The sequence below is a fragment of the Schistocerca piceifrons genome, chromosome 3, assembly GCF_021461385.2.
Source record: "Schistocerca piceifrons isolate TAMUIC-IGC-003096 chromosome 3, iqSchPice1.1, whole genome shotgun sequence".
Taxonomy (NCBI): Eukaryota; Metazoa; Arthropoda; class Insecta; order Orthoptera; family Acrididae; genus Schistocerca; species Schistocerca piceifrons.
This window is the reverse complement of record NC_060140.1, coordinates 107,226,649-107,240,414: the sequence shown is the minus strand read 5'-3', so window position 1 is coordinate 107,240,414 and position 13,766 is coordinate 107,226,649. Positions and strand designations below refer to the sequence as shown.

The following is a 13,766-nucleotide window of genomic DNA, read 5'->3' as shown; positions in this document are numbered from 1 at the left end:
ATTACTACCAGAGACTGGCAGTGTGTAAGATGCCTCCATCCTCAAAGAAGTAAGGGCCTATCACCCCACTACACACCATATAGTAACTTTGTTACTGTGCAATGGACACTGGTGAAGCTGAGCAGGGGTTTCTTGAGTCAGGTAACAGAAGTTCAGCTGATTCATGTGACAACTTGAGTGGCAATAGGCTTCTTCATATATTAAGACTCTGAATATAGTTTGCTTCCTCACTGGCCGTAGACAGCAATTGTTTACCTTTTTACATGTGCAGGTTAGTCATTAGGATACAGTTGTTACACAGTCTTAATTCTGAATGGATGAAATTCAAGCCGATGAAGTATTCTTTGGATGCTGCCACGTCTGAGCTGCAACAACTAGGCAAGTTTTTGCACTGATTTAGGATGATACCTTTTCATGGCAGCCCACACGGCATCTGTTTCCTCAAAATTCGAAACTCACATTATACAGCTATCAAACTGTAACTATGTTGGTGAAACGAATGTGTGGTGACTGCATGCTCTGAACCATGTGTGGATGGATATGTGCGTGTGTGCGAGTGTATACCTGTCCTTTTTTCCCCCTAAGGTAAGTCTTTCCGCTCCCGGGATTGGAATGACTCCTTACCCTCTCCTTTAAAACCCACTTCCTTTCGTCTTCCCCTCTCCTTCCCTCTTTCCTGATGAGGCAACAGTCTGTTGCGAAAGCTTGAATTTTGTGTGTATGTTTGTGTTTGTTTGTGTGTCTATCGACCTGCCAGCGCTTTTGTTCGGTAAGTCACCTCATCTTTGTTTTTATATATAATTTTTCCCACGTGGAATGTTTCCTTCCATTATATTGTTTTCAAACTAATTTATATAAAATTATGAGACAAAATTACAAGTCAGTACTTACCTTTAAGAGGCAAAATTTTTGTACAGCTGATAATGTAGTGAACCATGGATCTTGCCGTTGGTGGGGAGGCTTGCGTGCCTCAGCGATGCAGATAGCTGTACCATAGGTGCAACCACAGCGGAGGGGTATCTGTTGAGAGGCCAGACAAACGTGTGGTTCCTGAGGAGGGGCAGCAGCCTTTTCGGTAGTTGCGGGGGCAACAGTCTGCCTTGTAACACTAACCAAAATGGCCTTGCTATGCTAGTACTGCGAATTGCTGAAAGCAAGGGGAAACTACAACCGTGATTTTTCCCGGGGGCATGCAGCTTTACTGTATGATTAATGATGATGGCGTCCTCTTGGGTAAAATATTCTGGAGGTAAAATAGTCCCCCATTCGGATCTCCGGGCGGAGACTACTCAGAAGGATGTTGTTATCAGGAGAAAGAAAACTGGCGTTCTACAAGTCAGAGTGTGGAATGTCAGATCCCTTAATTGGGCAGGTAGGTTAGAAAATGTAAAAAGGGAAATGGATAGGTTAAAGTTAGATATAGTGGGAATTAGTGAAATTCGGTGGCAGGAGGAACAAGACTTCTGGTCGTGTGAATACAGGGTTATAAATACAAAATCAAATAGGGTTAATGCAGGAGTAGGTTTAATAATGAATAAAAAAAATAGGAATGCACGTAAGCTACTACAAACAGCATAGTGATTGCATTATTGTGGCCTAGATAGATACAAAGCCCATGCCTACCACAGTAGTACAAGTTTATATGCCGACTAGCTCCGCAGATGACAAAGAGATTGATGAAATGTATGATGAGATAAAAGAAATTATTCAGATAGTGAAGGGAGACGAAAATTTAATAGTCATAGGTGACTGGAATTCGATACTAAAAAAGGAAGAGAAGGAAACATAGTAGGTGAATATGGAATGGGGGTAAGGAATGAAAGAGGAAGCCGCCTGGTAGAATTTTGCACAGAGCATAACTAAATCATAGCTAACACTTGGTTCAAGAATCATAAAAGAATGTTGTATACATGGAAGAAGCCTGGAGATACTGGAAGGTTTCAGGTATATTATATAATGGTAAGACAGAGATTTAGGAACCAGGTTTTAAATTGTAAGACATTACCAGTGGCAGATGTGGACTCTGGCCACAATCTACTGGTTATGAACTGTAGATTAAAACTGAAGAAACTGCAAAAAGGTGGGAGTTTAAGGAGATGGGACCTGGATAAACTGACTAAAGCAGAGGTCGTAAAGAGTTTCAGGGAGAGCATTAGGGAACAATTGATGGGAATGGGGGAAAGAAATACAGTAGAAGAAGAATGGGTAGCTTTGAGAGATGAAATAGTGAAGGCAGCAGAGGATCAAGTAGGTAAGAAGACGAGGGCTAATAGAAATCCTTGGGTAATAGAAGAGATATTGAATTTCATTGATTAAAGGAGAAAATACAAAAATACAGTAAATGAAACAGGCAAAAAGGAATACAAATGTCTCAAAAATGAGATCGACAGGAAGTGCAAAATGGCTAAGCAGGGATGGCTAGAGGACAAATGTAAGGATGTAGAGGCATATATCACGTGGGGTAAGATAGATACTGCCTACAGGAAAATTAGAGAGACCTTTGGAGAAAAGATAACCACTTGCATGAATATCAAGAGCTCAGATGGAAACCCAGTTCTAAGCAAAGAAGGGAAAGCAGAAAGGTGGAAGGAGTATATAGAGGGTCTGTACAAGGGTGATGTTCTTGAAGACAATATTATGGAAATGGAAGATGATGTAGATGAAGATGAAGTGGGAGATATGGTATTGCGCGAAGAGTTTGACAGAGCACTGAAAGACCTAAGTCGAAACAAGGCCCCGGGAGTAGACAACATTCCATTAGAATTATTGATAGCTTTGGGAGAGCCAGCCCTGTCAAAACTCTACAGACTTGTGAGCAAGATGTACGAGACAGGCGAAATACCCTCAGACTTCAAGAAGAAAATAATAATTCCAATCCCAAAGAAAGCAGGTGTTGGCAGATGTGAAAATTGCCGAACTATCAGTTTAATAAGTCACAGCTGCAAAATACTAACACGAATTCTTTACAGACGAATGGAAAAACTGGTTGAAGCCGACCTCGGGGAAGATCAGTTTGGATTCCGCAGAGATGTTGGAACACGTGAGGCAATACTGTCCCTACGACTTATCTTAGAAAATAGATAAATGGAAGGCAAACCTACATTTCTAGCATTTGTAGACTTAAAGAAAGCTTTTGACAATGTCGACTGGAATACTCTCTTTCAAATTCTGAAGGTGGTAGGGGTAAAATACAGGGAGCGAAAGGCTATTTACAATTTGTACAGAAACCAGATGGCAGTTATAAGAGTCGAGAGACATGAAAGGGAAGCAGTGGTTGGGAAGGGAGTGAGACAGGGTTGTCTCCTCTCCCCGATGTTATTCAATCTGTATATTTAGCAAGCAGTAAAGGAAGCAAGAGAAAAATTTGGAGTAGGAATTAAAATCCATGGAGAAGAAATAAAAATTTTGAGGTTCGCTGATGACATAGTAATTCTGTCAGAGACAGCAAAGGACCTGGAAGAGCAGCTGAACGGAATGGACAGTGTCTTGAAAGGAGGATGTAAGGTGAACATCAACAAAAGGAAAATGAGTATAATGGAATGTAGTCGAAGTAAATCGGGTGATGATGAGGATGTTAGATTAGGAAATGAGATGCTTAAAGTAGTAAATGAGTTTTGCTGTTTGGGGAGCAAAATAACTGACGATGGTCGAAGTAGAGAGGATATAAAATGTAGACTGGCAATGGCAAGGAGAACATTTCTGAAGAAGAAAAATTTGTTAACATCGAGTATAGATTTAAGTGTCAGAAGGTCTTTTCTGAAAGTATTTGTATGGAATGTAGCCATGTATGGAAGTGAAATGTGGACGATAAATAGTTTAGACAAAAAGAGAATAGAAGCTTTCAAAATGTGGTGCTACAGAAGAATGCTGAAGATTAGATGGTTCAAATGGCTCTGAGCACTATGGGACTTAACTTCTGTGGCCATCATTCCCCTAGAACGTAGAACTACTTAAATCTAACTAACCTAAGGACATCACACACATCCATGCCCGAAGCAGGATTCAAACCTGCGACCGTAGCGGTCGCGCAGTTCCGGACGGTAGCGCCTAGAACCACTCGGCCACCCCGGCTGAAGAAGATTAGATGGGTAGATCACATAAGTAATGAGGAAGTATTGAATAGAATTGGGGAGAAGAGAAATTTGTGGCACAACTTGACTAGAAGAAGGGATCGGTTGGTAGGACATATTCTGAGGCATCAAGGGATCAACAATTTAGTATTGGAGGGCAGAGCAAAGGGTAAAAATCGTAGAGGGAGACCAAGAGATGAATGCGCTAAACAGATTCAGAAGGATGTGGGTTGCAGTAGGTACCGGGAGATAAAGAAGCTTGCACAGGATAGAGTGGCATGGAGAGCTGCATCAAACCAGTCTCTGCACTGAAGACAACAACAACAACAACACGAGAAGTACTAAAATTTTGCCTCACAAAGACAAGTACTGGCCAGCAATACTGACCTAATTTTTCAGTGTTCTCAAGTGAATTATTCTTTATAGAATTATGTTATATGTCTTCCACATTACACAGGAGATCTCGTTCTCATATTAAAAGTGTGTTCAACATGTTATGACCAATCACTGTAAGTATTCCTTATAGCTGTTGCTTACAACTCAAAAAATTCTTTTGTTAAAATACTGAAGTAAATCACAATGGATAATTCAGTCAACAGTGGATTGTGTACTGTTGCCACATTTCCTGACAGGTCAAAACTGTGTGCTGGAGCTGAATGTGAATCCAGACTCTTGTCTTTTACAGTCACTGCTCTTACCGACAGAATCACTGAGGCTTGATTCACAGACTACCTCCAGAGCAAATAGAGGAGAGATAATTACAAAACTGATGCTGTGAAAGTGGATCCTGAGTTGTTCCCGTATAGTTCAGGTCTGGTAGTAAGAGCATTCACTGTGAGAGGCAGTGATGTGCATCAGAGTCTCTGCCCAGTGTACTATTTTATTCTAATGGGAAATTTCATAGAGGTTCTTGTTTTTTAGGGAACAAGAAAAAACATATTAGATGTGTTTGGTAAGTCACATCATCTTTGTTTTTAGATATATTTTTCCCACGTGGAATGTTTTCCTCTATATGATACAGACACAAGCAGACATATGTAAAGGCCTTTACATATGTCTGCTTGTGTCTGTATATGTGCGGATGGATGTGTGTGTGTGTGTGTGTGTGTGTGTGTGTGTGTGTGTGTGTGTGCGCGCTTTTGTAATGTTCCTCTTCGTTGCTTAATGTTCAGTGATCTATCTTTGAACCAGAAGTTGACTATAATTTTGAAGCAATTGTATGGAATTGCACATCCACATCTAAAATTCTTAGTTATTACTTAGCTGATTATCTCTTTGTGTCCTGCTTGTCACGCATCCTATTCTCATAATAAGAAACATTAACTGATTTAAGGAGTGTGATATTCAGGTAGCTCCCAAAGATTATTCAATAAAATAAAGTTCCCGAACTTTAAAATAATTGCATTCAGCAATATTTTGCACTCTGAACTAATCACACAAAATACATCTGCCTTTAGCAGTTCTACAAAAGTATACCAGCTCCAGTCCCACCAAGACTGTCCATTTACAACTATGACCCTGCCAAGACTGTGCACAAGGAAGAAGAACAGAGAGATAACATACAAACCAAAGAGTTTACATCTTTGATGATAACAATTGCTGATAAATCTTCAGAAGATTAATAAAATGAAATTTCAAACTTTTAAGTAAACTACTTCGACATTAATTCATATATGCAGAATATGAATATTTAAGTATGAAATAACTAGTTTTTATCAACATGTATTTATATTAAGTTATTGTTATGCTATTAAAGATATCAGTACTCTCTGGTATTTTATAATTCTTATTATATAATTGGCTTGATTGACTTACACTTTGTATCATATGGAACTGGGGACCTAGAAACGACGGAGAGGCTTCGTCCCCACCGTAGCCTGCAGTGGTACACAATCCCACAACAGTTTACTCACCCTGCCCCACACCGAACCCAGAGTTATTGTGGTGTTCATCCCCAAGTGGACCCCTCAGGAATGTCTCCACCAGACAAGTGCAACACCAATGTTTGCATGGTAGAGTAATTATGGTGTACGCGTACATGGAGAAAGTGTTTGCACAGCAATCGGCGACATAGTGTAACTGAGATGGAATAAGGGGAACCAGTCCGCATTCACCGAGGCAGATGAAAAACCGCCTTAAAAACCATCCACAGAGTGGCCGGCACAGCCAACCTCGACACTAATCCGCTGGGCGGATTCATGCCGGGGACCGGCACGCCTTTCCGCACGGCTAAATGGGTGGGCTGATTTACGTTTTACAAAGACTGTCTTGTATATAGGCGACAACCGAAAAACAACTGTAAAGCAATAACTGAAGTGTGTGTGTGTGTGTGTGTGTGTGTGTGTGTGTGTGTGTGTCTATATATATAGTGGTTATAATAGAGGGAAACATTCCACGTAGGAAAAATATATCTAAAAACAAAGATGTAGTGACTTACCAAATGAAAGTGCTGGCAGGTCGACAGGCACACAAACAAACACAAACATACACACAAAATTCAAGCTTTCGCAACAGACTGTTGCCTCATCAGGAAAGAGGGAAGGAGAGGGGAAGACGAAAGGAAGTGGGTTTTAAGGGAGAGGGTAAGGAGTCATTCCAATCCCGGGAGCGGAAAGACTTACCTTAGGGGGAAAAAAGGACGGGTGTACACTCGCACTCAAGCACATATCCATCCACACATACAGACACCTGTCCTTTTTTCCCCCTAAGGTAAGTCTTTCCGCTCCCGGGATTGGAATGACTCCTTACCCTCTCCCTTAAAACCCACTTCCTTTCGTCTTCCCCTCTCCTTCCCTCTTTCCTGATGAGGCAACAGTTTGTTGCGAAAGCTTGAATTTTGTGTGTATGTTTGTGTTTGTTTGTGTGTCTATCGACCTGCCAGCGCTTTCGTTCGGTAAGTCACCTCATCTTTGTTTTTATATATAATTTTTCCCACGTGGAATGTTTCCCTCTATTTTTTTTTATATATATATATATATATATATATATATATATATATATATATATATATATATATATATATATATATATATATATATATATATATATATATTTATTTTACGCTAGTGTGACCCTGTGTTGTCCAGGTACACATACTCAATGAGTAGCTTAGAGTAAATTTAAAAAAAAGTAAATTATATAATTTAATATCCTAATGTGTTTACATATCATAAGGATATGTATTCTGTCCTTTTTTGTGTTACTGGTTGGACATTGTGGCATTATTTGTGTCCTAGTCTTATATAAGTTGCTGTGAATTTTGCATTAAATTTTGTGGTGGAAGTTTCCTTTATATTACATTTCTTGTAGATGAGACATTTGTTACAGAAAATTCATGACGAGGCTTCTGTACCTTTTCAGCAAATATTTTAAACCTTCAGAATGGACAAGACAGTGAGCCAGATGAGAAGAAGTCTACAGCAAGAGCATATGATCTGGTGTCTCAGATGCTTCTCGGAACCACCAAGCCTCCAGTTCAAGCAAAAAGACGATGTAGGGAGGAAAGGAATCTTGACACATCAAAGAGAAAAAAGATAAGATCAACAAACAAACATTTAGAGCACAGGGAGTGCATTTCAGACTCTGAAGAATCCACACCACAGCATGACTCAGATATGTTGCAGAAAGATGACCTTGCTCATGCTTCAAAAAATATTGTTATTCCAGAAACTCTGTGGTCATTTCCACAGGCAACTGAATGCCCGGTGCAACTTGCAGATAACAGATTGGACAAAGAGGTTCAGAAGAAATGTTCTGGTGAAAATTCAGGTAAAACAAGTCCTGTAATTAGCAGCAACACACCAATAAAACCATCATTAAAGCATGTCAAGAATTTATCAGAAGTTCAGGTTTCCAGTAACAGTCCTGGTAAAGTTCTATCAGTTACTACCTCTAATGCAGAAAGTAATACTGTTGCAGTTCTTAAAAGCACAACTGATGATGAAAATCAGGATTTAGGGAAATCCACGTCGCGGGCAGACTTGACAAACAAAATTGGTAAAAAGCCAGATTTTTGGAATTTGAAGCCCAACTACAGTGTTGAGCTTAAACCTGGAGATAAGCAAAGTCGTAGACTGAAACAGACTCAGCTCTCAGTAGGATCCTTTGCAAAAAGGATAGATGTTGGATCACTTGAAGAATTTAATGAAGGAATCCGAAAAACTTCAACACAATACTCAGCAAAAATTTGCACTGATTTGGAGGATGAGCTACTGCAAAAAGCCATTCAGGAATCACTCAAGTATTCAGAGGATAGGCTTTGCATCTCAGAGGATGATGACATTGTTGCTGAAAGCCCAAATGCTTCACAGAAGAAAAAAGCAAACCCCCAGCAAGATAACATAAACAGGTAAGATTTATTGAATTTCATAAATACTTTGAATGATAGTCTTTGTTAAAACCATAGAATATTACTTGTAATGCATTAGCTATAAACACTGACTTTTTGCTTTGGGTCATTGAGTGTGTGTGTGAATAGATGATGTGAAGAAATATTGGATCATACCGTTACAGCCTTTTATAATCCATTGTAACGAGTGAACACAGCACTGTCGTATCGGAGAAATATTTGTGAGGATCCTGCATTAAATATCCATTTAAAATTAGCTGTTGTATAGATGGCTTACAAATGTTAAACAAAAAAGTAAAACCTTTCTAGTCTCCCAACCACTCATCTGGTTCATCAGGTTTATTGTTGATATGTGTGTGGTTCAGGTTTATTGTTGTAGTGTGGATTCAGGATCAAGACACCCTATCCACATTTCTTAACAATCTACACACTTTTTCTTACACCCACTTCATCAGATCCGCCTCTACTCAATGCGTCACCTTTCTGGACATTTACCTCAACCTCTCTGATGGCTCCATCCACACCTCTGCCTCACCCACCAAGCACCAGCAGCTCTTGCGTTATGACTGCTGCCATCCTTTTCACACCAAAAAATCCCTTTGATACAACTTAGCTACCCTTGGATGATATATCTGCAGAAATGAGAACTATCTTGCCCAGTGTTACTGAGGGCCTTACAAAGAGCAATTACACCCCCCCCCCCCCCCCTGTCAAACCTTATCCACAAACAGATTTATTGTGCCTCACCCACAACATAAGCACTTCAGGACTGGAACAACTGAACCATGTACTTTGCCAGGGCTTTGATTATCTTTCATCCTGCCCTGAAATAAGAGCCATCCTACCCTAGATCCTTCCCACCCCTCCTGTGGCAGTGTTCCATTGTCCACACTACCTACACCACACTCTAGTTCGTCCCTGTGCCACTCTCATTTCCAACTCCTTGACAGAGAGCTCATATCCCCATGGCAGACCAAAGTGCAAGAACTCCCCAATCCACCCACCCAGCACCTTACTCCAGTTCTGTCACAGGCTTATACTACCCCACCAGAGGCCAGACCACATGTGAATTCAGCAATGCCGTATACTAACTTTGCTGCAAACACAAGACAGCCTTTTATGTTGGTATGACCACCAACCAGCTGTCCACCAGGATAAATGGCCACTGCCAAACTGTTGTGAAGAACAAAATTGACCACATGGGGACACACATGCAGCTGAGCATAATATGCCCAGTTTCAATGGCTGCTTCACAACATGGGCCATCTGGATCTGTCACACCACCAGCTGCTTTGAACTATGTAGATGGGAGTCATGCATGCAACACATTCTGTGCTCCCATTATTGTCCTGGGCTCAATAGGTAACACTCTGACCCCACACCCTCCACCCAACAGTTTCCTCTTCCTCTGTCCTGTCACCCCCTGTCGGTTTAAGTACCCACATTGCCTTCAGCATGTGCGTCTTCCCACTGGCCACTAGTCATGCCAGCCCATATATCTGCCACCTCTCCCTACTGCATTCCTAGTCGTAAAACCAGCCTCTTGTGTGTGTGTGTGTGTTAATGTATTTAATTCTAGCTCATCAAAGGCTAACTCCAAAAGCTAGCAAGTTGTCTTTCCTTTGTGTGTGCCTGTTGAATACTCAACACCTCTGCCTTTTGGTCAGTGGCCTTGTTTAATCTTAAAGTATCAAAGTTTACATAAGCCTAGTATTTTATACAATACTGAGTAAATCATTTCCCCAAATACTTTTAACACATTAAACAACTAATTTCGCAGGCTGTGTTATTAGTTAATCCAGCTTGTGTAGACGGGTGAAGTAAATATACCAAATAGCAACACGAAAAGACAGTCTCAACACTTCAAAAATCCCTGTGCACTATATACACATTACACACAAACAGAAAACACTCATCAAGAGAAATATTCCAACATTTAAAAAGCACCTCTATGGTTTCTTTTGAGTAAATGTGTATTGATTATTAACATTATTTCCAGACTGCATTCAAACACGTCAACAAGGTCGTCAATTGTCTGAATGGCATTGCTGACATAATGGCATTCATAAGTAATTATAAAAATGATACATTGCACGGAACCTTGCTCTCCTTCAGTGTATTTGACACTGTCCATATGAGCAAGCAGCTGAAAATGGCACATTGCTGAAATTAGCTAATAGTGTGAAAAAAAATGACGATGATCATAATACAGCCAAGGTGGAAAATGGGAAAGTCTTTTAATCCATTTAAACAGTTTTAACAGGGAATTTGAATCATAACAAAGTGAAATAAAACATACTCTTTACTCAATGACTTTAACTTAGGATAGTGAAATACTACTACTACTACTACCACTACCACCACTACAAGAAAAAGAACAAGGAAAGGGTTGGGTTGTTTTGTTTTGGGGAAGGAGACCAGACAGCGAGGTCATCAGTCTCATCGGACTAGGGAAGGACGGGGAAGGAAGTCGGCCGTGCCCTTTGAAAGGAATCATCCCGGAATTTGCCTGGAGCGATTTAGGGAAATCACAGAAAACCTAAATCAGGATGGCTGGACGCGGGATTGAACCGTCGTCCTCCCGAATGGGAGTCCAGTGTCTAACCACTGCGCCACCTCGCTCGGTGAACAAGGAAAGGAAGGTCAAGTTTGGTTTCATGGTCAGGTGTCATATTTAAAGTTACCAAAATGCAGTTCAAAATTGCATAAACTGTATTGTTAATCACTAACCATTCAAATCATGTATCAGTACAATAATACCAAGGGCAACTCAATCACTTCTTTCAATCTTCCATTTTCTTTAACTGTTCTTGTGACGTAGGAGCAACAATGTGGCAGCAGGTGTGCTCTCATAACTATAGTTGCAATACAGTTACCAAACTACAGTGAGTCTGTTTGCTTATGTGTAAAGTCAGATGTATCCTCTAAGACCTGTGATATAGTGACCATAGGTTTCACCTCTGTTGGCACCTCTGTGCTTGGACTTTGCCAAAATAATCAGTGCACACATTTGCACATCTGCTCATTACGCCAGACACCACCGTTCTGTTGTTTCATCCTTGTCGTCCATGGCTGGCTAATGGAAAGTGATAAATTATTAGCTGAGCTGTCCCAAATTCTTTGTTGGCCTACACTTGTTATTATAATTAATGTAGCGTAAGCTGTTCATGGGTCTTAAAAATTTATAATCTTCACATAAAATTACTATGTTTTCCGTATGCTCTTTTCTTATGTTTATTTGTTTCTGTAGATAATTCCTTTTTAATCATAATTCTACTATCCAGCAACAAGCTTTGCTACCTTCTATGGTATGGAACCTAGCGACAATGTGTCACTTAGGACACAAGTATCAGTATTGTGCATAATAATGCAATAGACTCATAAAAAGCTTAAAATCTCTAAATGTATAGGAGACTTATTTACAGTGTGCTGGCTTTCATGTGTGGCCTTATTACATATCAGATTGGAAGTGTCTGCGACAGGATTGCAAAGGAGATGATGGGTGGATGTATAAGAAAGATCTTACACTGGAGTCATGCACAGGGGAAAGATGCATGGCTAGCAAGGTTGGAACCAGGAATGCAACACAGTTGGACTGAGTTATTACATGTATTGGGTGAGCAATGAAATACTACTGTATGGTCTGAAATGTAGTGTCCTCTAAGGTGACTGTATAACTTCCATAAAGATTTTCATGATCTCATTCCATCAGTCCTGATCCTCACAATCTTAGTTTTATACACTGTACCCCACCTGAGCACAGCTTTCAAAACTCTCTCTGCTACTTTTACATGATTTGTTGGTGCTGACTGAGTGAATGTTGCAATGATAAGGCACTGATCTGTCTGGGAGAAATGTTAAAATTTACTTCTGGCAATTCAAAGTTAGGTATTCAATAAAAGTGTTAAGATAAATGCTGAGCTGATTTCTTTGAAAGTCTGTGAGAGAGATTTTGTTCCCCATCCTCATCCGAGCTTGTGCGGTGTCTACGTACTGTGTAACAAGTGTGTTCTTTGTCCCATCTTTGAGATCAATATCCAGTCTACCCAGTACAATCAACAGCTAGTATTCTTAATATCATTTGAGGAAGCTAATCTGTTTGGCTCATCTACAAACAAATCTTGCACTCCTTTTTTCCTTAATCCTAAGAGTCCTGCTGCTGCTGTAAACCATGCTTCATAGAATACCTCCCTTATCACCAACATTTTGACAAAGTCAGCCGCTCCATTTGCCAAGGCTTCAACTACACTTAGATGTGACTTCAGATGAGGTCATCGTATTCAAAAAGATTCATTCATCACTGCCTCTCCCCTTCCTCTAAAGTGCCATTCTTTGGGCCATCCTGTTTATGCAGTATTGTTACTGATTCTTTCCTCATTCTCACTCCCAGTACTGTGCCACATGGGGATTTCCCATGTGGATGTTTCAGAGGCAAGTTCTGTCCTGAGTACTTAGTTTACACAGTATCCTAACTCATTCCTTCACTATTTCTGTGTGCAGTCCTTTGTCCCATGAGGCTTTCCCCTGTGGATGAATGAGATGCCCTGCACTTGACCACCACCACCAGTCTTCCAGTGTTATCACAGGGGTATCACAACCAACCAAAGGTAAGGCCTTGTGTGACATTTACAACGTTTGCTCCAATTAAGGTGCATGTACTCATATGAGTGGCCACTGTCAGGCTGTGGCTAACCTCAAACCTAAACATCTAATTCAAAAACACTCTGCATAACACAGCAGTTATGACTTTCAACAGCTACTTCAATACTCCTGTCATTTGGATACACACCCCTCCCTCTTCAAAGTACCGATTCCTCTAAACTGGACAGGCTCCCTATCTCTACTACTCCCCATTCTGTGACTCTCCTTTGCTCCCTCTCTCATAATTTTCTCATAAACTTTGTACATTATGTTATTGTATTTCCTCTTTTTTTTCTCTCATGCTATACAACTTCAGTTTTATACCTGTTGCCAATATTAACTTTTATTGTGCCAATACTGCTCAGAGCTGCTGTGCATGTCCTCCCCCTCCCTCATAATCATTCAAATGTTGCAGTGCCCACATAAGTAGTGTGTGTGTTTGTGAGAAAGAGAGAGGGGGAGGGGGGAAGTCATATTTGTTTCTGTTTTCTCATAGAATTTTCTCTTAAGAATTTTCATTATCGTAACTGGCTGTTACCTAGATGTTAAATGACAGTGGGATATGTAATGAAATGTTTTTAAAATCCAGAAATTACAATTTACTTATAATATATTTTAATTGGCATTCACAAGATATATGGTGATTGCTACTATTAATGACTCCCTTCTGCTTTACAATTAATATCATAGCAGGCAACACATATTGA

General features: G+C 40.2%; 1 protein-coding gene across 1 annotated transcript in view; it reads left to right on the top strand.

Moving 5' to 3' along the window:
* The window catches only part of LOC124789835 (DNA endonuclease RBBP8-like), a 97,703-nt gene that overhangs the window by 67,024 nt on the left and 16,913 nt on the right, over positions 1-13,766 (top strand). Inside the window, exon 4 of the mRNA XM_047257328.1 lies at positions 7,431-8,418. Coding sequence (XP_047113284.1) covers positions 7,431-8,418 — 988 coding nt within the window. The remainder of the gene's footprint in view (positions 1-7,430; positions 8,419-13,766) is intronic.